The following is a 25,010-nucleotide window of genomic DNA, read 5'->3' on the forward strand; positions in this document are numbered from 1 at the left end:
GTACAGCGATGTTTCACAAAGACAGAACATGTCTCTGCTCTATGTATAAAACTAAACTGTATGTTAGTATGCTTCTATGATAAAAATGGACTATTTTGTACAGTTCTGAGTCCTGTAAGCTTCTATTTTATGTTGAGTATATAAACACTAGTAACCACGTATACAGGTTCCAAAACAACTCGCTCAAATTAATTTGTTTACAAGCAACACGATACCTTTATAGCCCAAAAATACCGACACTAAACGTCGAGGAGTGTTCATCGCAAACAACACAGTAAAAGTGCCACAAAAACCCATGCTTGTGTTACTCGTATTATCAGGGGAAGGTCTCAGGCTTACTTCATATCTTTCTACGTCAAACAAAAAAACACTGTACATTGCACTTTATCTTGAGCAAGCAGTTATCCTTATTATCTTGACCAAGAAATCTGATCTGATATTGACTTTCTGTCCTGAAAGATTTCAGCTAGCAAACAAACAAGCAAGCAATAAAATGTTGAGATTATTGGTCTGCGAACTGAACTTTGCGTAGACAGAAAACAAGCGATGCGTCCATGTATGCCAAGCATCAACTAAAAAGTTTCAGTGCACACAAGTGCTTGCAAAATGACGTCCATTGCTTATTATCTATTGTCTCAACATTAATAGGTACTCACCTATACCTTAAAATAGCTTTTGGAAAGCTATTGTCACAGTTTTTGAGACCACAACAATGGTTTAGCAACATGACTCTTTCCCTTCTATGGCTTGTGCTAAGAGAAAGAACCCAAGCAAAATACAGCTGACACTTCAGCGACTCTCATGCCCCCTGTCGATTAATGCTGACACCTTAAAAGCGGCTGCTCCCACTCTCAATTGAGGCCATGTTCACTTACTCACACATTAATAATTTCAAAACTAAATGTGCAGCATAGAGAAATTAAATGAAAAGCTGAGAACTGACAGCAAAAATGTGGACTTTCATGCAATGTAGGTTTTTAAAGAGGCGCTTAAACTATTCCTCACACCTGATGTACAACTGGGACCAGTTTTGCTGTAGTATTGTTTTCCTCCATTACGGAGGAAAACAAACCTGCATATCTTTCCTGCCCCACCGCTGCAATAACAGCAAGTGTAAAAAGGAACGTGCTTGCAACATTTTGTGTTGCTGTCGAGCTCCAAACACATAATATGGAATGACTGCCTTTGGCACCTACCCACGGTTCACTGCAAACGAAAGACTGTCACCAAGCAACAAGCATGCAAGCAATAAAAGCAGGAGACATTTACCATGACTAATATAAAGCTCCACAAACAGTTTGGTATTTTGGCGGTAACACAATACAAGCATTGCATATTCCACAATCTCGTGGTTAGTGCATCTTTCAGTGTAAAAATATCGACACATCGGCTGCACTCATAGCTAAATCACTGCTTTACAATGTCATTTCAAGCCTTAAGCTACACACCTCCAGTACCTACACCAATCAGATAGGCATTAGTATAGCAACAACCTACGTGCCGCAACAAGTTATCTGGGCTGGTAGTCATCACGCTTGGATAGAAGATAACTGCAATTAGCCAAAAGCAGAGTGCCCCACGACGCCTCCAAAGCTTAGTCCTGCCTTGGCTGTTTGTTCAGCGCAGTAAACCCCGAGGGCCATGCACCACGCGCTGTGAAGTGAGCCTTGCCTGCGGCAGGCGCTTGGCCGAGGGCTTGACGGATGCGTAGACTCCCTCCCCAGCAGCCAGGTGGTTAGCCTGTCGGGCATGCCGGCTGGGCCCCGTCAGGCGCCACCACAGGCTGCTGCTCTTGTCTAAAGGGTCCACACGCTGCCGGCCCGCCTGAGACCCGGCAAACTCCGGCAGCACCCGCGTCTGCTCGCACATGCCCCAGCCGGCATCATCTGCTGCTGGACACCGCACCCATTGCCCCTGCAGTGGCGGCACGGCACCCGCTTTTCTTAGTGGGCGGAGCCAGCAGTGTACCCAGCATTCTCCCACTGATGCCGAGGGACAACGCGCGGGAAACGCCCTTCCATTACTGGGATTACTCTGCTATGCTTTACCACTCAAGTGAACCACCATGCTAAGCTCCTGTGCACTGCAATGCATTAGATGAGAAGCAAGACGAGAAAACCAAGGGCACTTATTTTCACATATAGTTTGCCCCTAGCAACCAGCCCTAGCCAATAGTGTGAAGAATATTGATACCCTAGCAAAAATCTTCAACTGGTTTTACAACTGGTTTGAAGAGCAATCAACTGGTCCATTTGGGAAGCAACTGGTCCCAATTAGTAGGCAACTGGTTCCAACCGGAAAGCAGGTGTTTAACAACACAAGACCATACAACCAACATTCATGTTGCTTATACGAACCAAATGCACTAAACGCAGATAACAAACACACATATTTTGGGGCCCGGTTAGTTGTCCAAAAGCAGCCACCAGGCCACACTGATTCACATATACTACATCACGCTAAAGACATTATGTCTATGCCACAACTACGATTTTTCCCCTTCAGAAACAGTAGAATAGCACAACAATGAACGTACACAGACCAATTAAATGTGTGTACAAAAAAAAAAAAGGTTGGTGGGGATATAGGCATAAAATGAACTAGATCTTATTCTTCTGTCCCTGGAACAAAATGCACACACTTGGCATACGGCTTGAATAATAACTACAGCTTCCTGTAAACTATGCTTTTTACACAGTAGAAAACATTCGGCTCGTGTATCTTTTTTCATGGCATTTTAAGTTGCAAAAAACAACATATCTACCCATAAGCAGTCTGCATTTTGGCTCATTTTTATTTGGCACTTTCTGTGACTATCAAGCTTACGCAGACATACATACAACATTGTAGAGCACCCAATTTTCTTACTTCACATAACACACCCGGCTGTCGTTTTCTTTGTAAAAGCATGGCAATGAAGACCTGAAATTGGGGGTAATGCTCTATCAGAAGAACATACATCTGCACTCAAAAAATATTGAGCTGTCAATGAACTGAGTAGGCTGAATGAAGGGGTCACATTAGGTCACGCCCACTGTTAAATATTTTTGCACATCTGCCACATGAGGCCTTTCCATGTCTTATTTGCTATTACGCGCAGCCACCTTAAGAAAAAAAAAAAAAAAGTCTTCAAAATGAAGCTGCAAGAGGAGCTCGACCCCGAGAGTATTGAGACTGCAAGGACACTGATGCACTACAGCAACAGTACACCGCAGATAGAAAGTGGTGAAAAAGAGAGGACACTGCTCATTTTTCTGCTGGCAAATGTCGCAGTGTCACATTCTAGCGGGCAGAAACGGGGACATTAGTCATACCTCGAGGTGCAAGGGAACACCCCACCTTCTCACATTGCACAGAAACTGCAGCTAGTGTGGGTGAAGCAGATGTTAGGGACGAGATTGCACAATTAGCGCTTAGCCCTTTTTTTCCTTCCTGACAATTCAAATTACTTACTGAAAATTTCGAAAAAATATAAAGCAACTAAGATTTTGCTTTGGCCGTCCAGTCTATAGCCCCATTGGTTGGTCTGTTTGTAACTGGGGCCAAACTCGTTGCAGCCGTGCCATACACATCATGAACAGCAGCAGCAAATTCATGCCCACTGCAGAATGAAAGAGGTCCTTTGCATGGCCTTACAACATATACGCAATGAGGTACCAAAAGAAGGTGGGAGTAATTAAGATGACCCATTCTATGACCAAGCTCACATGATAGTGTATGACTGTCACTGCTGCATCGTACTATATTACGTACATCTGCTTGACCTCATTTCTTCTGCTCACAAACAGTGTTGCTTGATATTATGTTTAATTCAATCTCCTTCTTGTTATATCTTATATATTGTGACAACCTACTGCAATTTAATTTTTGTTGTTGTTTACATACTACACATCTTCGGAAACATTGTATTTGTTCCAAATATTTCTTTACTGCATACAATGCCATGTAAACCACGTCACGAACCACCTGGGTCCTAGTCAAGTTGTTTTCAACAACTTTTAGCCAAGAAATTCATGTAGATCTTTTTCTAGTGTATAAACTGAATTGAATTGACTAGTTATAGTGCTAATTTAGAGTTCGAAGCAACATAACCCATCCAAAGTGGCTGTGAAATGGAAGGTCACAGTTTGAGAATAAAGGCACAACCAATAGAAGCACACAATGCTGATTACCAGAACCATTCAATGTGTAAGTACTATCAGTTAAGGTTATGAGCACCAAGTACGGCTAGATTTTTTATAATTGCACGACTATGCCACCTCTAAGCGTCCAATGACTACCCTCATTTCAGTATGACTGCATCATGATCATTTCGTGGTCTGTGCCCACCGCTATTTTACTGCACTATTCCAAGCAGGACATTACACAACGTGAAAGCTTTTGCAGTTGAACAGGAACATTGGACTTGTAGGCCCAATGTTTTATGTCTGTATACATAATGCAAGCATTTCGCAAGGTACACATCTCAGGAGAAGGGGATAATTAAGGGAGATGGCCCTTAGCAGGCGACAGCACCTGTCTGCTTATAAGCGTCTGCACATCGATATGATACCTGTATGCAAAAGCTGACAACAACGCAAACTGCAAATTGCAGCCTGCTTTGATTTGGTGTAGGGTAGTATCTGACTCCTCCCTTTCTACGAAGCACTGGCAATGCTTGCAAAATTGTTGATATCACTCGCATGCTTGCACTTAAATGTTTCAGATTTCTTTCGTACCACACTTGGCAACAGTTTTTTCGTTCCGATTTTCCAAAGGGCGAAATTGCAAGACAGCAAAGAAACGGTTCAATGAGATGCCATTAGGTGTGATAATACCCAGTTTACCGCCCAATGTGCTTCACTATGTAGGCAACATTGTAATAGTAGAGTTTCGAAATCTGTAGAAACGAGTCTTGGGAGTGGTCCCATGTTGCAGTGCACTGAGCAAAACTGTATATATAAAAAGGAAACTCCAACCACAAAAGCTCCGCGCCCTAATCACCGCACTATATGCGCTCGCATGGTCAGGACATGAAACGTCACACTGCTTTGTCTCGTACCAGCTAATTTGAGCCAGCATTATATGCACGCTTGGACTGGACAAGCATATGCCCTGAGCTTTAGTTTCCAAGACGTGACATCGCGTAAAGGCGATCATTCCTCGCGCTAGCTGGCTGCCACACACGCAGCGCCGTTCGCCTCGCTGCCCCTGGCCCCTGTCACGGAATTCCTTTTCACTCAACCTTGGCAATGTGCTTTTTTTTCTCTTCTTCCTCTCTTTCGCCCGCTTTTGACACGCGTTTTCCGAGTGGCACGAATACAATTAACGCCGCCTCCCGCGTGCACAATGCGGTTATGCAGGCCGAGACATGCGCGCGCGTGCTCCACTTTCTGTCTGGCTGCGCTTTTCACGCGAGTAACGAACCTTTCGTCCGAAGAGCTCAATGGTCAGGAGTTCGCGAATAGCCCAGCTTCGACATGCACACCACCTGTTCCGCTCGTAACGTGATTCACCGCCCAGAAATAAACGTTGCGCACATCGACGAGAAGGCGAGGACGACACACCGAGACTGTGCTCGATAATTGTTCATCTGACCTTCTCAGTTCAGCAAAACGGACGAACTGAAAGCGCGCCTGCTTGTTTTTTTCTCGCTTCGGCGACGCCCGCGACGAAGCAAGTGGTTGCGAGCCACTTCCCGCACTTGATGAACTTGTTGCACGATTGCGGCAGAGACTCAATGTCACGAGCTTCCTCTTTCAATCAGCCAGTTTGCCCCGCCAGCTGGGGCAACGCGCCACGCGACGGTACGACACCCGAAGCGAAAGCAAAACAAATTCACCTTCGTGGTAGCGCGGAGAGCGGGTCAATCCACAACAAAACGCTGCTCTCTTCGTCACCACAGACGACACAACGCAAGTCGTTGAAGGCGCAGCGTTTTCTCCCACCGCGAAGCACAACCTCGATCAAACACTAGAGGAATGCCACACTGGCACGAGCACACCTGGCATACGAACTTTTTTTGATCGCAACTGCGCTCGACCGCGTTAATCGCTCAAGGCGTTCGCTGTGGCAAACAAAACAACCGACACAAAAAAAATGTTTACGCAGGACCGGAACTCCCGAGACGAAGCAAGCTGAAGTGAAGCAGCTGAAGGGCTAGTGGTGCAAAATAGGAAAATGAGGTAGATGCACGGATAGAGGTGAAGTGTAGCGTGCTTTGGCACCCATGGAAACAAAGTGTACTTTTTTTACGTTTAGCAAATACTTTTAGCTTGCTATTACATTTGTTTTTTTATACTAATTAGAGTATAATTTGAAAGCTGCAAAATAAAGTGTTTGGTGACACTTGGCTAGAGTTTCCATGCAAACGAAGACAGAGCCGTACCGAAGCCAATCCAACTGTCCAGCTGCTCGGTGCTTGCCCGCAAGACCGAAGTGCCGAGGTGTGTGAAGTGTTGTTCGAACTTTGGTTTAGTAAAGTATCGGTGTTCCACAGGAAAGTGAACAGACCTTGCTCGATCCTCGTCACGTCTATTTCAGGCACATCCGTGCGTCGGCAGTCACGGGCATGAGTCAGTCGTCATGGGGGAAAAAGCCCAGTTCGAACGGGATGCTGTGGAGTTTGCCTCACGAGCTGTCAAGTTCGACCTCGAGGGAAATGCAGCGCCTGCCGCCTATTACTACAGGGTGCGTTCGTTATCACCATGTTTCCGCACAGACACCGCGAAAGCAAATTACTGCCTTCTTCAGCGATGTTGGCATGACTCACCTGTGACAACCGATTATAGCGTGTGGTTTAGTTTGGGACGTTCAGCTGCGCACAGGCCGCTGATCCTGTCCAGACTGTCTCAGTACGCCGCACTGTTTACTCTCTTGTGCACGTTTGCTTGATAGAAATGAGCTATGGCTTACGTTTTGTGCACTGAAGCCGGCCACAATCGCGCCTTCAACTGTCTGTTACTTGTGTTGGCAGTTCCTTCAGTCACTGAATCTACGCTTCAATTGCTCCAAGAAAACGAAGTTTCACCCATGTTTATGCTGTCTCAAACGCTGCCTTGTTCCAGGAAGCCGCGCAGGCGTTGCAGGCGGCAATGCTATCTGGATCACAGGTGGCCTGCATCTCTGACAAGGCAAACGAGTATCTCAACCGGGCCGAAGAGCTGATGAAACTGAGTAAGCTCCGCCTCAGCAGTTTTATATCTCGTCCGTTCAAACCACACTTTGCACGAAACAGCGAATGAAAGTAGGCAGACGACTGTCATTGCTTGACGGTGGTCGTGTAAATTGCGCGGCCGCAGCCTCGAGCACGCACCTCCAGGTGACGAGCAACGCGCAGCAGCTGCAGCTGGACCGGGCCAAGTTCCTGCTGGCGCAGGCGTTGGACGAGGATGAAGCGGACAACTACCAGGAGGCGTTGGAGCTGTACACGCTGGCTGTCGAGCTCTGCCTGCAGGCGGTGAGGGCCCTGCGTTCCACCTGGGGCCGCCACCGCAGCCCCAAGGGACACCCCTCCTCCTCCTCCTCCTCATCTTCCTCCTCCTCCTCCTCTCCTGCACCCACCCAAGTACAGTACAGGCACTCGTTGCACCGCTTCACCAGTCTGCTGTAGTTTTTTGGGCAATGACTTGGCCGTAATGCAGTTTCAGGTGGCGCTAGTGTGACAGAATTGATGTCAGCAGAACAATTTGTGAATGGTACCTTAATAGATGGAACTTGACTTTGTCAAGTTCCATCTGTTAATTAGATGTAACTTGACTTTGTCAATTTCAAGCCCAGTTTTATATGTTCCTTTATTTCTTCGTCTATGTTCTGAATTTGTAAATTGTCAGAACAAGTGTTAAATGCCGAAGTGCTGCCTTGCCTCTGTTAAAACACATTTTGTGTCCATTGTTAGGCTGGTGGCAACTCTCTAATGCAAAAGTTGTAATGCTTGCTTTGTAGAGGTAATTCTTCTATGTCTTTTTTGTACACTGATCCTATGTATATTATCCGTTCAAGTTTTGCTTTTCTGATCACCCCCCTGTGTAATACCCTTCGGGGCGTTTAGGGTATCTAAATAAATAAAATAAATAAATAAAAATACGTGTGATAAAGTAGTTAATTTTGAGGGAAATAACTAGCCGTGCGGGGAAGTGGGTCGATGTTGTAGGGTGCTTCACCAAATTTATAGTGAAGGGAGTTGCAGGGAGGCTGCTTGGTAATGCCACCATTTGTTGCTATTTCTTCCCCGCAAAGGCACCAAATGACTAACTTTCAGACAACACAGAAAGTACTTGGTGCACCATTTATGGAGGGTGTCAAGCACTGCATATTGTATTTTAGGCTTCAAATTTAATCTTCCAGGTTTGTGAAAATTTGTAGAGTGAGAGCTCGTTAGTTCGAATTTTGCGGGGATGCTCAGCGAGTTCAAATTAAACTGAATTCGAACTAACGAAATTCATTGAAAAAACAGCTAGTATTGAGGTTGGGTTGCTTAAAATCGCTTGAAATATTTATCGACGAAAATAATACGTTATGACTTTTTGTTTCTGTTCCTTGAATGCGATGACCATGGCTTTGTTCTCCAACGCATGAATGTGACAGAAAGTATCCTCCCTTTCCTCCTCGAAGATAAAAAACGGGCGTGTGACACCCATAGCCTCCATTAGTTGTGAAGTGGAGGGCCGCGGCAGCGCCCGAGTGTGCTGGCATCGGCACAAAGATGAACAAACATCTACAGCACACAAAGGGCACCAATACGTAGAGACTACAGAGATATCTGACACGAAGCAGCACATGATGCGAAGAAAGGGTGCGGTGACGTCACACATCCGGGCGCTGTGCCGACTGAGCGCTCACACCATCTATTGTTACGCCAAGAAAGCTTGCAGTGGAAGTTTCATTTCTGGTTCTGTTTACACGGTGATGAGGAAATTTTAGTTCCGATTATTGAGAGTTTTTTTACGTTATCTGAATACAAAACCAACCAAATTCCAGGCAACTGTTCCGTTTAAGCGGCAATTCCGTTTAAGTGATTTACGTTTACCGAGATTCTACTGTAGTTTCTCTCAGTTAATTATTCATTTCCTGGCCAAATAAAAAAATATAGTAAATATTGAATGCAAATGCATTCCCACAGCCCCAAGGAGCACTTTATGCTTGCAGTTTTTTGTCTACCTTGTTTATATTTCTGTTTATTCTCTCATCACTTTTATTTTTCTAGGAATCTCCTGTTAATGCATTCTAATATCTGAATATTTTTCTTTTTCCTAAAAACCTATATAGTTTCTCTCAGTTAATTATTCATTTCCTGGCCAATACCCCTGACTGGATAAGAGCCGTCTGACTGGTACCACCACCATTTCTTATAAATAGTTAATGTGAATGCATTAATGTGCAATTTAGTGCTGCTAAGAGTTTAATTGAATGCTACAGGGCACTCTGCACCGCCTTGCGAAGTGCCCTGGTTCGCTAGTGACTGCTGCGCCGCTGGGCGAGAGGAGCAGATGTGGTCGGAGTGTGAAGCTTGTGCCATAAAATGTGTCGTAACCAATCATGCTTCTTTTCTTTTTGCTTCATTTTCGACGCATGCTCTATGAAACATGTTGCAGCCATTTGGCGGATTTTTCGCTCAGTGAGCCAGTTTAAGCTTTTGCATTAAAGGGGCACTGAAGTGAATTTGTCAAGCTCCAGTTTTTGTTTTCATTGTGTTGACTGCCAATAGACACAGTTTTCATTGTTTATCTGGTCGATAAGGCAATATTTATTTTATAAAGCCTGAAAGAAGAAAAACTACCACGCGCGGTCTGCGTGGGCTGCTCCAACTAAAGCAGTGACGTCCATAGAAGGTGCGATGTGATTGGACGATGTCCAAGGTTAGAATTCAAAACAGTTTCAGTTCTATGAAACAACATGCTTTGCATCCAACGTTATCGTTGGCTGGGCACTCTCAGTATCTCAGTAATCAGCATATTGTGCTTCTGCAATGTTTTCGGCTGTAAAATGCGTCAGATAAGCCTGCCAGTACGACTTGGAATTGTAATGATCACTAGCCGAGGCGAACGCTGTGGATGAACGCCCTCTGCATCACCAGAGACGCTCAAATGCGATGCGCTTTTCCCCCACCTTTGGAGCTTGCCTGGCTCTTGCCTGTATCATAAGAGGCGTGTTCGCACCAGGCCAAGGGTCGGCCTATTTGGGACTATGCCCGCAAGCAGTCTGTGCTTATGGCAACAGCACGTCAACGAGAACTCGCCAGCGCATCAGTGTCAGTCTGCACGCATTCTGCGAACTCGCTCGTGGAGCAATGAATGTTGCAGCACAAAAATGGTGAATGAAGTATAAAAAACATTCCACAAAAACAAACAAATCTACATAAAAAAAAAGATTCCTGTGCTGTTGGGTATTTGAACTTGCGATAGGCAAAACAACGGACCTAAAGCTCCAGACCACTTGGCCACCAGCCAGCGCTGCCGGGAATGGAAATATAAAGTATATATTGTATAGCCTGCTTACATTTTTATTTAGTTTTAGTCTTCGAAGCAGCTTAAATAACTATTTCTTGAATAATGCTCATGCAGTAAGCGTCCCCCAAATATCTCACCTCTAGCGACTGCATTCCTTAGGCGGAAAAGCAATTCACAAACGTGTGTTTGTGCTGCTGGCGACAGTGCTAGTTCACCCAGTGAAATGTGCTTCCCCCACCTTGGCTTTATGCTGTACGATAAAATTATTGGTTGATTTTAATTCCTTGGTACCTTGATTAACTTCGCTGACTCTTCTCCCGCCTTCAATTGGCCTTAAATTTTTGTACTAGCGTACCAGTCAGCGAAGCGTCTCATGTGCGCTTGTGTGGAGTGACTTGAACTTAGAGCTTGGTTGTCTAAAAACTAACCAACCAAAGGTACATTTTTCCAGGCACAAATGTTTCGTGACTTAGTTTCAACTAAGCAAACGAATTGTGACGACTTGTCACTGGGCGAGCCTACCAAACGCTGGGCCGGCTGATTCTGTCAGAAGGTCGGCGAGCCGTGCAGTAGTGCAGTCTAGCCAAGCCATCTCGTTTTGACGTAATATGAAATGTCATAGGAAATTGGTATGGAGGATGCAGAGAGGACAGTATTTTCGAATTGATTTTGATACTGAATAAAGTCGCGTAAACGCAGCGAGAGTTGTCGAAACAGGGCCCAGAGACTCCAGACTACAATTTGCGCTAGTTATCCCACAATGTTTACAAATCACTTCAGTGTCCCTTTAAAAGTTGGGGCCGCCAAATGAAGAGTCTACAAATGCTGTCATAACTTTCATCGTGCCTGCCATCTTGCTCCAGGAAGGCACACCAGTGTGGTACATTTTAGAGTGAAGTTACTGACTGCTGAAATTTTTATGTAAAGAACAAAATTTCAAGCCATTATAAACAAACAAAAAAATTCTTGTTGATGAGCTTTAATAATGAGATCCTCTTTTGTTCCCTTTCCCTTTTGACAGAGAGCGGCCACAGATGACAAGACCCTCCATGACAAACTAACCAGCATTGCAACTCAAGGACTTGAGAGGTTGGTCATCCACCTCGTTCCGTGGTCGTAAATATGCATGAAAAACTTAAATGCTTTCTTGGCCTCTTTCACAAGATCCAGCTGTTGCAGACCGATGTCAACCGTGCAGGTGTAATGTAAGAATAGCAAGGCATGACCTTGGCCGACCACTCACTGTACTCAGAGCCTATGGTCCTGCTGGCATTGCAGCGCCCCTAGAGTTTTTTCTGTCCCCGCTGCCATGTCGTCACTACCACTGCCACTCAGTTTGCATGGGTGGAGGGCTTTCAGCCAACACAAATCTGTCACACAACAGGAATTGCACTGTAAACCCAGACTCTGACGCATCAATAGAAATGGTCACCCACAAATTTTTTACTTTCTGTTAGTTTTTTTGGCACAAAAGAGCTGCACATTTCTGTGAACCTTAATGAGATTGATTAATGATGTGCCAAACGATGAGAGGAGTGAAAAGCTTTTTCTTATTTTAAACTTGAATGGGAATATTTGTGTCTGTCAATGTTTGGTACTATTTACGGGCTACTCATGCCCTCCAGCGTTTAGGATTTCGATAGGGCCTTTGGATTTCGATAAAATTTCGATACGGCCTGAATCAGTGCAAGTTTTCTGCTCTGATTGTGTTTCTAGCTTGCGTAGTTTTTGCCAAGTATATTCCGTTGCAGATGCCTCCACATGTTGCCAATTAGTGTATTTCAGTATTTGCCCCAGGTCATGTTTCCAGCACATGCGTTTCACCTGCAGGGCCGAGCACATGAAGGTGAAGCTGGCCAGCAGTTGTGGCAGTGGCAGCACGATCATCCGTCCTGCCCCATCGGCCCCCTTCCTCGAAGGTGCCAGGCCCACGCCAGCGGCCAGTAGCAGGGCCTCAAGCACCTCCATCACGACCAAGGCCAGGTCGGACACCTCCACAACCTCCTCCTCCTCCTCCGTGAGCTTCCCGGGCGCTGACGGCGAACATGGGCCAAGCGACAAGAACAAGCTGCGTGTCAGTGGCAGTGACGGATACACTCGGGACGAGATTGACGTCCTCAGGTGAGCCTCCTCCCGCAAGTGGAGGGTGCTGCGGATTTCGTGGTCTGCTCTCTTCTCTCAGTGACCTTTCTTTAAAAAATTGAAGGGGTACGGATGCAAAGTAACTGGCAAGCAGCCCCTTTCCACTGCGTATTTATGATAGAGCTGGCAATATCTTTCCCTTTTCCACTGTGCATTTAAGAGAGAGTGAATGCAGTTTGGGCAACCTTGAACAAACAACTTAAAGTGATGCTGAGGATGTCAAGCAGCAGTCTCGATTTTTATACATTGAATTATACCCTTCAATTAATCATGCCCTTTTATTAAAAGTGCAAGCTTACTGGGAAAATGAAAAAAAGGCAGGCAATTAGCAAGCTGCTCTTTCTTTCTCTCCGTGGATGTAGTTTTCACCTTACTGGCTGAAATTTAAGGCAATGCCACTCACATTAGGCAACCAGTTTCTTTGGAACATTTTTTCCTGCTTTAGCAATCTCTGGAAATGTGGAGGAAAAAAAATCGTAATGAAACAGTAACAGGCGAGTTGGAATGGGACCCTGCACCCTTAAAGGCCGACTGCACTCAAAATTTCGACCTCTTGAAAACACTATTTTCATGTAGTTTGCTGAAAAAGAACGCGAGATGCAAAATACAACAGTTGAAATACGCGCGTGAACGCCGCAGGCAGTCGGCAAAAATTGGCGATTTTGAAACCGAAATCAAGGAGAGCGTGGCCATTGAAGTGACACTGCAGCCGTCCAGCGAGTGGCCGGACGGTCAGCAGCTCGGGAGCAAGCCTGCGCACAAGCTGTAGGCGTGCACGGGGCAGCAAATGGGGGCAGCGTTTGCAGCAGAGCTCGACTGGTTCTTTAGGTGCGTGGCTGGCCAGAGGAAGAAGCCCCCGTCAGCTAGAGCGTCACAGGCGCGTCATGGCTGTTTATGCGATCCGCCGGCAGGAGCAGCGTGGTCTGCGGCGCAGCTTTTTTAAACGCTTCTGACTGATTAACAAGGCATTTCACGGGGCCACCACTCGTGTCCCGGCTGATTACTTGGTACTTACTACACATTAAAAACAAATTTGGTCGTGGTAAAATTTGAGTGCAGTTGGCTTTTAACCCTCATGCCTGATAAAATATGCGAGTTCTTTTATGATTGCTGGTTGGTATGGGCACATTTACGTATGTGTTTATATGTAGACTGTAGGTAGATGCGTGCTTTGAGTCACTAGTTGATGAACTAGTTTATGGTGAGGGCTGGTCTTTTTGAGTTGCGGCAAAAGCACGAGGGCAGTGCCCCGCCTGTATGAAGCCGCACATTGTGAGCAGTTTGCAAACCGGCCCAGGAAGATGTCCCTGATCAACGGGCGGGAGTACGTGCCCTTCCTGGAGACGGACAAGCGAGACCGGTTTGCCTTCAAGCTTCCCTTCAGCGACCCCGACGGTAAGCTGTCTCTGTCGCCCAAGCAACGGGCCTCCTTCAGCCACTGGGCACGCCTTGAGGAGCTGTCCGCAGACCCCAAGATCATCGAGGTGGTTGACTGCTTCAGCATCCGCCAGGTGGGTGCATACACGTTCGCATTGCGGTTGTCCGTATCCGGGGGTGTGGGGCTCGACCCATATGTGCCTTTCGTGTTTCTCGCAGACGGTGGTCTCGGACTGCTCCTTCGTGGCATCCCTGGCTGTCAGTGGCCTCTACGAAAAACGTTTCAAAAAGAAGATCATCACGAGGTAACAACAGCACAGGCTTCGTATTGTCAGTGTATCTGAATATACCCCAAAAGAAGGAAGCATAAAATAAGTACATGTCGTTAACAGAATGACCTTCGTTATGCATATTTGTGACATAGCAATCACTTTTTGGCATGCCGCAATATAGTGCAATGGGAGTCTTTGACCGCTGCCCACTGGTTAATTCAGCTAGCGTTTCGCGGCTCTTAAAAAGGGTGTAGGCGTGCATTTGAACATCCTGCACAGAAGTAACAGATATGGCTAGCAGGAGAGCAAAGAGCCGTGAGATAAGCAAGTTGGGCCAAACAAGGCCAAGCAACTGTTTTCTTGCCCATCTTTGTGCCGTATTAACAAGACACGTTTGATCGGTGGAAAATCTTGATAAGTGCAGTGTTATGGAAGTCTTGGTGAGACCCAACTAATGCGCATTTATTCCTCGTTTTACGGTTTTTATCGTTTATGCTGATGCAAATACATTCCCTGCCTGTGTTTTTTTCCCCATTACATTTCAGCATAATCTTCCCCCAGAATCGGCAAGGTCAGCCAGTGTACAATCCTTGTGGCAAATACACTGTCAAGCTTAACATCAATGGTGTTCCGAGGAAGGTAGGGTTGCCACGGTCAGGCTTGCTCCAAACTTTTCTCTCCTCCCTTCTCAGTTGTTCCTTCTCTACCTTTCTTACCTTGCTGTTTCCATGGCAAGTTTGTCTTTTAGCTGCAAGTGCCTCCTTCTCATCCAGGTGGTGATTGACGACTACTTGCCGATGGGCAGGCACTCTGAGATGCTCTGTTCGTACTCAAGCAACAAGAACGAGTTCTGGGTCTCGCTGCTAGAGAAGGCCTACATGAAGGTCATGGGGGGCTACGACTTTCCCGGCTCCAATTCGGTGAGATTCCCTGGCAAATCATGTCTACTTGGTCTACTCTCGGAACGCTGCTGTGTTGGAGAATTTTTAAGATGGGCTAACGAGATTGTGCAAGCGCCGTGTGGTCACCCATTTTTTATGTGTGCCACAAGTTGCTCCTGGGTTGTGTGGGCGCACTTTATCCTAAATACGGGACATATGTGGGTACTGTCTAATCATATGTATAGGGTGCGTGATTGCATCTCAAATAGTTTTTGTGAGTAGGTACTTGGTAAGAATTGTGAATTTGAGATTTTTAGAATCTTTTCTTCCCAAGCAGCCTGTTTGTTTGGTGTTGAACATTTAGAGGGTTGGCCTCTCTGTGTGGTGTTTTTTTCATGTTGGGGTTGAAAAATTGGATTCTGTTCTGTGTTTACATCAGTACTTTACTCACGTAGTTATAAACACATTCCCTCCATTAAAGATGTTTTCTCTCTCTCTCTCTCTGTCCTCCTTTCAAAAATTAAAATTTGAGAAAAAAAAGTTGTAACATCTGAATTCAGTGTTAAGAGAAATGAAAATTGATTAGACAAGGAAATAATACTTCAGAGTGATATCTCATCTGCTTCAAATCTATGCACCAGTGCTGTTGGGTACTGCAAATGTAACAACAAAAAACTTAGCCAGAACTCTTGGGAAGGAGTTGTCAGGTAGTGTGCCAGCAAGTGCTTTTTTTTAGGGAATCATCTTGGCACATACACAACTGTTTTTTAGGGAATCATCTTGGCACATACACAACTATTTTTTTTTTTCGTTTAAACATAAGCATTACTTTGCAACTGGCTCTGTGTCTGTCTGTCTGTCTGTAACGTGTGACATGATATGCTCAGCAGGTGTACATGGGCGATGTGGGGTATTTAATAAAAAGGCCTGGGGCCTACAAGGCACACATTTGCAAAAAAACAGTTGTTTAGAACCAATTTCCCTCTCTCCTTTCACCCCTCCCCCCGTATTGCCATTGTCATCGTGCAGAACATTGACCTGCACGCCCTGACGGGCTGGATCCCCGAGCGTGTGAGCTTGCACGGGACCGCGGACGCACCGTTTAACTCGGAGGCCCTGTTCGGAAAGCTTCTGGACCGGCACCAGCGGGGGGACGTGCTGGTCACGCTGGCCACCGGGGAGCTCAGCGAGGCCGATGCTGAACGGTCGGGCCTGGTGCCCTCCCACGCCTACGCCATGCTGGACGTGCGCGAAGTGCAGGTGGGTGCACAGGCCGGGCTTCGTCGGCTCGCGCGTGCATGTGGCTGGTCCCTCTGGGTTTTTCCCACTGAACAGAATGAATGGGCCAATACCAGCCTCTGTCAGTTTATACGGCTCCTGTCAGTCCCTCCCATTCTTGAGGGCATGTTTGTATCGTCAGTAGTGTTGGTTATGGTCACTGTTGAGGTTGACTGCCCCAGTACCACCTGTCAGAGAGTGTAGGCAGAAAAGGTGTATTGGTACTGCATTAGAAGAATAGGAGTTGAGTATAAACTGGTATCAGCAACCTGTGTTTTATGCCGCATCTTTGTGAACATTATGTGGCCGCATCTACATTTGGCTGAACACCACCTTCTTGTGAAAGTCTTGTTCGTGTTTATTTTATTGCAGTCTACGATGTGTGCGAGTCTGAGCAAAATCTTTTCTGTTTGTGTGTGCATACACCACTTAATCCTCTTTGTCATCGTCATCTTCATGGCCCACTACTGATCACCTATGTCGCGAGCAACATTATGATCTACATCACAATTCTGTTGCGCAGATTTATGTCCCACATAAGAGACAGTGGCTGGTCACCCTACTCCTAAGCAGCAGAACAAGAAGGAAGATGAAGCAAGAAGCAAGAGGCTATTTTTCAGTTGCCAATTTTCCTGCGCTTTAATAAAAAGGCAGCATCTTTTAGCAGAGGGATGGAGCATGCACATACAGTGACAGTATTTTGGCATTGGAACTTGATAACACACTGCTCTGCAGATGTAACCTCTCGTTTGCTAATATGAGAGGGAACAATGTCATATCCAACCAGCATGAGACTGCTCTAGACGCTGCTACATCAAGCGCAGCTGGGCAGCCGATTGTCCTTGCACGTCAGGGGGGGAATTGAAAGCCGACATGGAAAGCGTGCGATAATGAGAAATGCATTTTTGATTTGAGTAATCAGTATAGTGAACTTCCCAGTTTTTTTGGTTGTTGCTGGCCTTTTTTCCTTTTTCATGTCCCAATAGGGTTCAGACAGTGAGGGGCAAATGTAAAACTGAGGGTCAGTGGCGACATTTTTCGTTTACCCGGCTCCGTACTGCCAATCTAAATGTTAAGAGAGGTGTGTGACCTAATTTGCAGCACCTAGCCATGTAACTAACCCCAGCGTTTTTGTTTGTTGGGGGTCTTGGTTCTGTCTCCCCCCAGGGCCGGCGGCTGTTCCTGCTCAAGAACCCCTGGAGCCACCTGCGTTGGAAAGGGCGCTACTCCGAGCGTGACACCACCAGCTGGACACCCGCCCTGGCACAGGCTCTGCGCTATGACCCCAGGAACGCCGCCATGTTTGACAACGGTACGTTGGCATAGCACTGTTTGAGGGGCTGCCTTTGAGCTGTTTCGTAGCTTTGGAGATGTGATTTGGTTCAAGTTTGTTGACTGACCCAGGGGGATCTTGGCATTGAAAGCCCCAGGATCATGCACTTGGCACTGAGGCAGTAAACTTCCATCATACAAGCCCACTGGCTGAGTTCAGCAACAGAAGGTGTTGCTTGCCTGTCAACACCATCTCTCTACTCACCCACTCCTCTCCCCTCAGAGGTGGAACAGCTGCACCATTTGCACCATTGAGTGCCAAACTTGTTTACGTGTGTCATCCTGTGCCCAACTACCTCTATTGCGCCAAACTGGTTTATCAGCGCTGCCCTGCGCCACAGAGCCCGAATTGAGCACCGAGATATGACCGCCGTGATGCCCCGTAACATTGTGTTTGCGGTATCAATGCAGTTATGTTTCGGTTTCATCAAGGCTATGAGCGGTTATGGAAGTTGGCTCTTCCTTAACTACAGGGCCGCAGGCTTTGCGCGCCTTCTCCGCTTTCACTTTGGACTTGTTTTTCTTGTATTGCACAGTTGTTTGCCAGTGCCAGCCGCTTCGCCACAGTCAGTGGAAAATATAACCAAAAGTGACCACTGGAGCCGAAGGTGGATAATTCCGCATGTTGTAAATTTCCAGATTCAGTACAAGAACTGCGTTCCTGGTTCGGAGTAGGTTCTAGTGCAAAGTAGAACACCTAATATAGCATATAAATCGATTAAATTTAATTGGCAGGAGGCTGGCACAGCAGCCCACACCAGCACCCTCCCAAACGGTCTTTCTGGCTGCTCCAAACCTGCTCCAAAAGGCCTTTATTTCTGCTCCAAGCCTGCTACAAAAGGCAATTTTGCCTGCTCCCAGTACTGCTCCCAAACCGATGTACCCTGTTCCAGCCCTGTCGCCCCTACTCCCTTCCTTTTTTCCTAGGGCCACAACCTCCAGAGCAAATGAGGGTAACATTGTGTCACATGTCCAGGTGTAGGTAGACACTTGAGCTGGTCCCAGAGGCTCTGTGTGCATTCCTAGAGGTGTTAAATATTCTTTCCGAATTCGTAGAGGAAATTTACAGATCGACTTCAGAACTACAGTAAAAGCTCGTTAATTCGAACTTGAAGGGGAACATATAATTGTTCGAATTAAGCGGAGTTCGAATTAGAGGGCGGGCGCTAGAATGAATGGAAATCACGTCACACTGCGCGGGCAGAACGCAAAGAAGCCACCTCTGGACTCATTGCAAATAAGGCGCTACTACACGTTTGTGGCAGGTGATTTCGTGAATAATGCTTTGTAAATAATAGTGGCATGAGCCAAAGCACTGACGTCGGTGGCGCAGCCCCCTCTGTAGATGCCAAATAAGTTGTTGCAGGACTATACCGCGTGCGCCACACTATAGTTTTTCTGTTTCGTTATTTTGCATCTCTAGTAAATTTGGTTTGGTTTGGATTTGCGACGCATTGTAATCATTGTCGGCGGACTTTTTCTGCCAGGAGCGATGGAAACCAGGGGATCCCAGTTCGAATTAACCGTTTTGAATACCGATGTGTTCGAATTATCGGGAGTTTTCCCCCATTGAAATATACAGGGCTGTGCTGGGACTGGGGCGTGAGTTTGAATTAACCGGAAGTTCGAATTAACGAGCTTTTACTGTATCCGCTTTCAGCAAAGAGGAATGTAATGAGGTGTCTGATGTAGCACTAAAGTCTTTGCATCGTTTAGTTATTAGCTATATGTGTCTATACCTTTCATACTATCCATGGACGCCTTCAACCTCCCGAGCTCTGCTCAAACTCTGAGGCACAGTAGTGTTCCCAAAGACTGCATGTGTTGCTTACTGTTCAATGTTGCCTGTTGCTCATACTGTTTGGGAACTTGATGTGGGGCTGATGTGGTGCCATTTGTTCCGCGCTTGATAAATTGTGCCCATTTGTAACATGACAAGGACATGAGCACTGCCACATGTTGCCATTTAGAAGAGGTCCATTGAACTGGTCAACTCGCCAGGCAAATGTCTGTGCTGCCACGCAGGGACAATACAAGATGTAAGCTCCCTCCACAAGTAGGCACCAAAGAGGCAGGAAACGATGGGAGTCATTTTCTGCACATACGTAATCCCATAATGCAACCACAGGCTGCAGGATGGCAGCAGGGAAAATCACTAGTTTCTAACGATTCAAAATTCAGAAAAACGGGTTATTGTTTTGAGTGAGGGTGTGTAGCCCTTGCTGCATGGACACATGCTGATTGTGGTGTTAATCACAGCTCTCGCTGTGCAGCAAACCGGTTAGAATCTAAACTGAAAATTAGTCCACTAACATGAGAAACAAGTCTACTGCAACTGTTTGGAATCTAGTTCCATTGCCAGCACTGCTTTGTTTACAACTTTATGGGAAAAAGATACTCAAGTGCAGTAAGTCTGTTTGATGCACAACACTGAGCTGCTCCAAACTCTGTGCCTGCAGGAGTGTTCTGGATTGACTACGACTCGGTCTGCCACTTCTTTGACGTAGCCTACCTCAACTGGAACCCAAACCTGTTCCAGTACACCTACTGTACGCACAGGTGAGGCACCCTCCCAATCTCGTGGATACATCCTTCTGCCCTGCCCAGTAGAATGCTATGGGGGTTAAAAATCAAACGGTTACACGCTATACCGTATTTTCGCACGTATAACCCGCCCCTGCATATAATCCGCACCCCCACTTTCAGCCCGCTGGAAAAGAAAAAAAAAAATCCTCGTGTATTGCTGGCACATTTTATACAGGAAAGGCTGCACCAAAGCTACTGCTCAAGCAACACATCACGTACTATCTAGACCGGAAAAGTGTATATTTAGCTAGTAGAATACACTAACTGCAAGGCGAAAGTCACAATTCACTTATAAAATTCAGTTGTTAGAGTGCGCTTGTCCTTGTTTTTTTTCCTGGTCCATGTATGTTTTGCAAAATCGCTGCCATGGAAGGCTTAGTCAGTGCTACTGCGTAGGAGCGTTACGGCACAACGCGCATCAGTTGTTAGAGTGCGCTTGTCCTTGTTTTTTTTCCTGGTCCTTGTATGTTTTGCAAAATCGCTGCCATGGAAGGCTTAGTCAGTACTACTGCGTAGGAGCGTTACGGCACAACGCGCATCAAGAGTGCGCTTGTCCTTGTTTTTTTTCCTGGTCCTTGTATGTTTTGCAAAATCACTGCCATGGAAGGCTTAGTCAGTGCTACTGCGTAGGAGCGTTACGGCACAACGCGCATTGCCGTGAAGCTGCACTAAAGGAAAACCCCCACGTATTATCCGCACTCCTACCTTGCCACTGAAATTTTCGCATTTTTGGTGCGGGTTATACGCGTGAAAATACAGCATTGTACCTGGGTTTCTGGCACCCTTGTGGTGTGCCCTGATGCCTTTTAGGAGTGGTCTCTCGGGGGGGGGGGGGGGGGGGGGAATGGCATAACTTGAAATTTTACTTTTACCGGCAACCCAGGCTCCACAAAGCACGTGCTCAACAAGAATTGGAAGGCATTTCTTTCATTGTATGCACAGTGTTTGTATTTCATTGTTAAATGTACTTAAGGTGGCCTCATACTTGCCACTGTCAATGTGTACAGAGCCTCTTTGAGGTGAAACATCTTTTCTTTTCATTTGAAAAAGCTTTTAGAGAAGTTTAGAGAGTCGGCCGTCACCATCTCTGCAGCGTCGTGTTCCAGCCTGATCAGGAAGGTTGCCACCGAACACTTGATTTCACAAAGTGTGCTCATTCTCTGGTGTGTTGTCCTGTGATCTGGTGGGGCTTTTACGTTTAGCCTTTATATTAGGGGTGTGCGAATATCAATTTTTTAATTCCGAAGCGAATTCGAATAATAAAAACAAAGTTCGAATCGAATCGAATATTTTTCGAATATTTTTCGAATACGAATACTTATTGTTTTTAGTAAAATTAATGTTTTCACCATCTAGAGGCACAAAAACTGCAACTTTATTGCACAACAAATCACACAAAGTAAAATTAGGAATTACACAATACCATTGCACTCAACAGATTAAGGTCTGCACTCACTTAAATGTTAACATGGAGAAAGGTTAACTGCTCCACATGTTCAGGGAGCAGTGACAACCTCCTGCTCGTCACCACTTTACCAGATATCGAAAACAGCCGCTCACTTGAGACACTAGTAGCTGGCATGCCCGAGCACGTGCACATTGCCGTGCGCTGATACAGTAAAATCTCGACGATACTAATCTCGCGGGAACGCAAAAAATGTTCGTATCATCCGAAATTCGTATGAACCAACACAGACCAAAAAATTTAGCGCTGAAAAAAGTTTTCATTTATTTCATTTTCTAATTTCGCGTGAAGAAATTCGTGCTTTTTCTGCTTTTTTTAACCCCCATGTCGCAAAGCAGCCCTTTCTGGAGCACGTAAAGCTTCGCGCTCGTCTCCTCACTCGCTGTGCCCAAGCTCGCTACACGCCGCAACAGGCAAGCGTGAACCGCATGGTGCGTTTTTGCACGCGATTCGCTCGCCTCGGCTCTGCGAGCGCTGTATTTTCACGCCCACATCGACGATTTCGCGCCCGCGGTAGCGCCTAACTCGGTCAGAAAATGACGCACGACGCGCGCGGCAGAATGGAGGAGCCTGACTACTTGCGATGAGACTGAGACAGCCGGCTTGGCTCCGCCGGAGATCGTTAGGCTTAGCACCCCGGCAAATATTTTATGGACGCTTTCACTAGCGGCGCGGATGATCTTTTATACTACCGTTTTCGCATGCATTATCAGCTCCTTTACCGCACAAGCAACTTCGTGTCTCCCTTGAGCCGCATTTTAAAGAGCGGTTAGAAGCGGTCGCTCGAGCGCCCGCGCCACTTCGCGGCTGGAGCCGACGCCATGTTGACGCCGCCGGCCGCGCCGCGCGCAGCGTGGGGGTGGTTTCGCGGCGGTGTCAGCGCGTTGGGCGTGCGCAGAGCGTTTTCGCGAGCAGAAAACAACAGCCCGGCCGTTTCTGGAGAAAGAGTGACAAACAGGGGAGCGAGAGCCGTCACTTGCTCGTTCGGCAGTCGGGTGCCTCGGCGGCTCGTTCGTATCTTCCGCCGGGCCGCGCAGGTCCGTTCGTAACAGCCGAAATTTTTCCCATTGCAAACGATGCAATTTCGCCGGGACTTTTCGGAAATTCGTATCATCCCGAAATTCGCACCCCCAGAATCGTATCATCGAGAGTCCACTGTAAATAAACACCAATACAGACACGCTCTGAATTTTTTTTTTTTTTTTTTAGTTTTGGGTGGTTCGAATATTTCGAACAATAAAATTGTCGTTCGAATCGAATCGAATACCAAAAAATTCGAATCGAATATTCGATGTTTCGAATATTCGCACACCCCTACTTTATATGCTTAGGTGGTAGCAGGCCTGGGGCATGCCACACAGTGCATTTCTTTAAAAGCAAACTTGAAAGAAGACACGGTATGAGAACAAGTATTTGATTGGTTTTTCCGTCGTATTCAGAATATCGTCAGGCTCCATTCTTTCGAAGCTTGAAAAAATTAAAGCTGAAATTTGCTTATGCTTGCAGATGCTTATCTGGATGCTTTTAAGTGGTATTTAATTAGAGATTCAAGTTTTTATTTTAAACCTTTATGCTGCCACTATACAAGTTATTTATGCTTTATTTCTCAGTGTGATCCTAGTTAAATAACTGAACGTAATGCACTCCTAACTGTGCAATGACTTTGTCAGCAACAAGTGACTTGTATCATGGCTATTACTTTCCCAATCCTGAGTGCAGGTTCCGCGGGACAGCATGAGCGTATTTCCATGAAAAAGGTGTTATAGTGAAAGCACTTTGTGCATCCCCGTTGACAAACTCCCAAGGCTTATTGCAATGCACCTGCAGTTGGCCAAATGACCACATTGGCGAGCATGGCAGGCTTTTCGGCCAACTGCAGTCACTAAGGCTGTTCAATTTACAGCCTAGGGTGCACCGTGGTTCGTCTGCAGGTAGTCCGACGATTCTCTGCACTATAGACTATAGGAGTATATGTAAGAAGCAAATGCCAGATTGCTTTTTGAGGGGTCCACAGCAAGTGCGGGACGAATAATTGAAGAGCCCCTCTGTGTTCCTGTAGAGTGTGAGATGTTGATTCTGCAGGATAATCGACCAGATTTAGGGGAAATCCCCAAGGTGCAGTAAGTTTCTGCGAAGGAAAGTTTGACATCCACCTGAATGCAGCCATACGGCTACAAAGGAAAGCTATACAGCTTCCCCAGAAACTCCGCAGTTGAAGAAAAATTTGTCCTGGTCCAGGATTCGAACCCGAGACCACCGCTTAACCGGAGCAGTTGCTCTACCAACTGAGCTAACCAGGAGGCTGGTCGTTTGTAGCGCGAGAGCGAATTGATCAACAACTCGAAGGAAAGGACAGGTGTTAATCGACCAGGTTTAGGGGAAATCCCCTAGGTGGAGTAAGTTTCAGTGAACTGCGAATTTTCTGAGGAAGCTGTATAGCTTTCCTTTGTAGTCGTATGGCTGCATTCAGGTGGATGTCAAACTTTCCTTCGCACATTCTGCAGGATACTATAAAAAGCTCACAAAGCCCAAGCATACTCTGTAGTCATTTGTGGTACATGTCTCACAAGGTAGCCTGTTCTTTGGGATATTTCCTTGCGCTTGCTAGTGTGACCAGTTGTTGACCTCTGACCCTGCAGGACGTGGAATGCGGGCACAGGCCCCGTCAAGGACCTGTACAACATCGGGGAGAACCCGCAGTTCTCGCTGGAGCTGAGCCGGGCTGGGTGCGCGGTCTGGATCCTGCTCACACGCCACATCACGGATAGGGTGGGCACCCCGTGTGGAGTTCTTTCAAGCCCAGATGTCTGACTGACGCTGTGCGTTGCACCTGCAGGAGGACTTTGCCAACAACCGGGAGTACATCGCCCTCCTCGTGTACAAGAACCACGGCAAGAAGGTGTACCTGCCCTGTGAGTCCATTGCATTGTATGTCGCAAACCCGCAGGTTGGTCTTGTGGTTTAACCAGTGTCTTTCTACACCAGTTCTCGCAACCCTGTGGAACAATACAGTTGTTTTATCAGTACCTTTGGTACGCATGCTTTATGGCGAAAATTGGTCCCGTCTGGCAGTCAGGCTGGCAGTGTGAATAGTTTTCACTCTGTAGCTGTACAGTTACCTAGAAGGGGCTCGAGTGATTGGGCAGTATTGCCTGAAAAATTGCTGTGTAAATTCGATACATTTTAATGTTACTGCATCTTAACCTACCTAGTTTTCCGTGACTCATTTTTTAGTTTGACGTCTTGCCAG

The 25,010-nt window shown here is 46.4% G+C and overlaps 2 protein-coding genes across 7 annotated transcripts in view; one reads left to right on the forward strand and one right to left on the reverse strand.

Annotated features, from left to right (window-relative positions):
* LOC144170194 (rho GTPase-activating protein 15-like) overlaps positions 1–6,145 on the reverse strand; it is a 29,765-nt gene extending 23,620 nt beyond the window's left edge. Inside the window, exons 1-2 of one of the 3 annotated variants that reach the window (XM_077699820.1) lie at positions 5,822–6,145; positions 1,672–1,914 (exon numbers count right to left, since the gene is read on the reverse strand). In XM_077699820.1, coding sequence (XP_077555946.1) covers positions 1,672–1,869 — 198 coding nt within the window. In that variant the 5' untranslated portion in view covers positions 1,870–1,914; positions 5,822–6,145. Of the gene's footprint in view, positions 1–1,671; positions 1,915–5,406; positions 5,711–5,821 lie in introns of those variants that run through there. The other 2 variants (XM_077699821.1, XM_077699822.1) reach the window with 2 other exon arrangements.
* LOC144170195 (calpain-7-like) overlaps positions 1–25,010 on the forward strand; it is a 37,101-nt gene that overhangs the window by 3,751 nt on the left and 8,340 nt on the right. For 2 of the 4 annotated variants that reach the window (XM_077699826.1, XM_077699825.1), the window contains exons 2-15: positions 6,523–6,669; positions 7,047–7,155; positions 7,281–7,438; positions 11,449–11,516; positions 12,258–12,548; positions 13,867–14,080; positions 14,166–14,251; positions 14,764–14,857; positions 14,992–15,138; positions 16,129–16,359; positions 17,545–17,689; positions 20,169–20,268; positions 24,400–24,529; positions 24,597–24,672. In XM_077699826.1, coding sequence (XP_077555952.1) covers positions 6,565–6,669; positions 7,047–7,155; positions 7,281–7,438; positions 11,449–11,516; positions 12,258–12,548; positions 13,867–14,080; positions 14,166–14,251; positions 14,764–14,857; positions 14,992–15,138; positions 16,129–16,359; positions 17,545–17,689; positions 20,169–20,268; positions 24,400–24,529; positions 24,597–24,672 — 1,954 coding nt within the window. In that variant the 5' untranslated portion in view covers positions 6,523–6,564. Of the gene's footprint in view, positions 1–3,633; positions 3,667–6,279; positions 6,426–6,522; positions 6,670–7,046; positions 7,156–7,280; positions 7,439–11,448; positions 11,517–12,257; positions 12,549–13,866; positions 14,081–14,165; positions 14,252–14,763; positions 14,858–14,991; positions 15,139–16,128; positions 16,360–17,544; positions 17,690–20,168; positions 20,269–24,399; positions 24,530–24,596; positions 24,673–25,010 lie in introns of those variants that run through there. The other 2 variants (XM_077699823.1, XM_077699824.1) reach the window with 2 other exon arrangements.

Source organism: Haemaphysalis longicornis, unplaced genomic scaffold (assembly GCF_048455015.1).
Source record: "Haemaphysalis longicornis isolate Haplotype H1 unplaced genomic scaffold, Haemaphysalis longicornis Haplotype H1 scaffold_2, whole genome shotgun sequence".
NCBI classification, from domain to species: Eukaryota; Metazoa; Arthropoda; class Arachnida; order Ixodida; family Ixodidae; genus Haemaphysalis; species Haemaphysalis longicornis.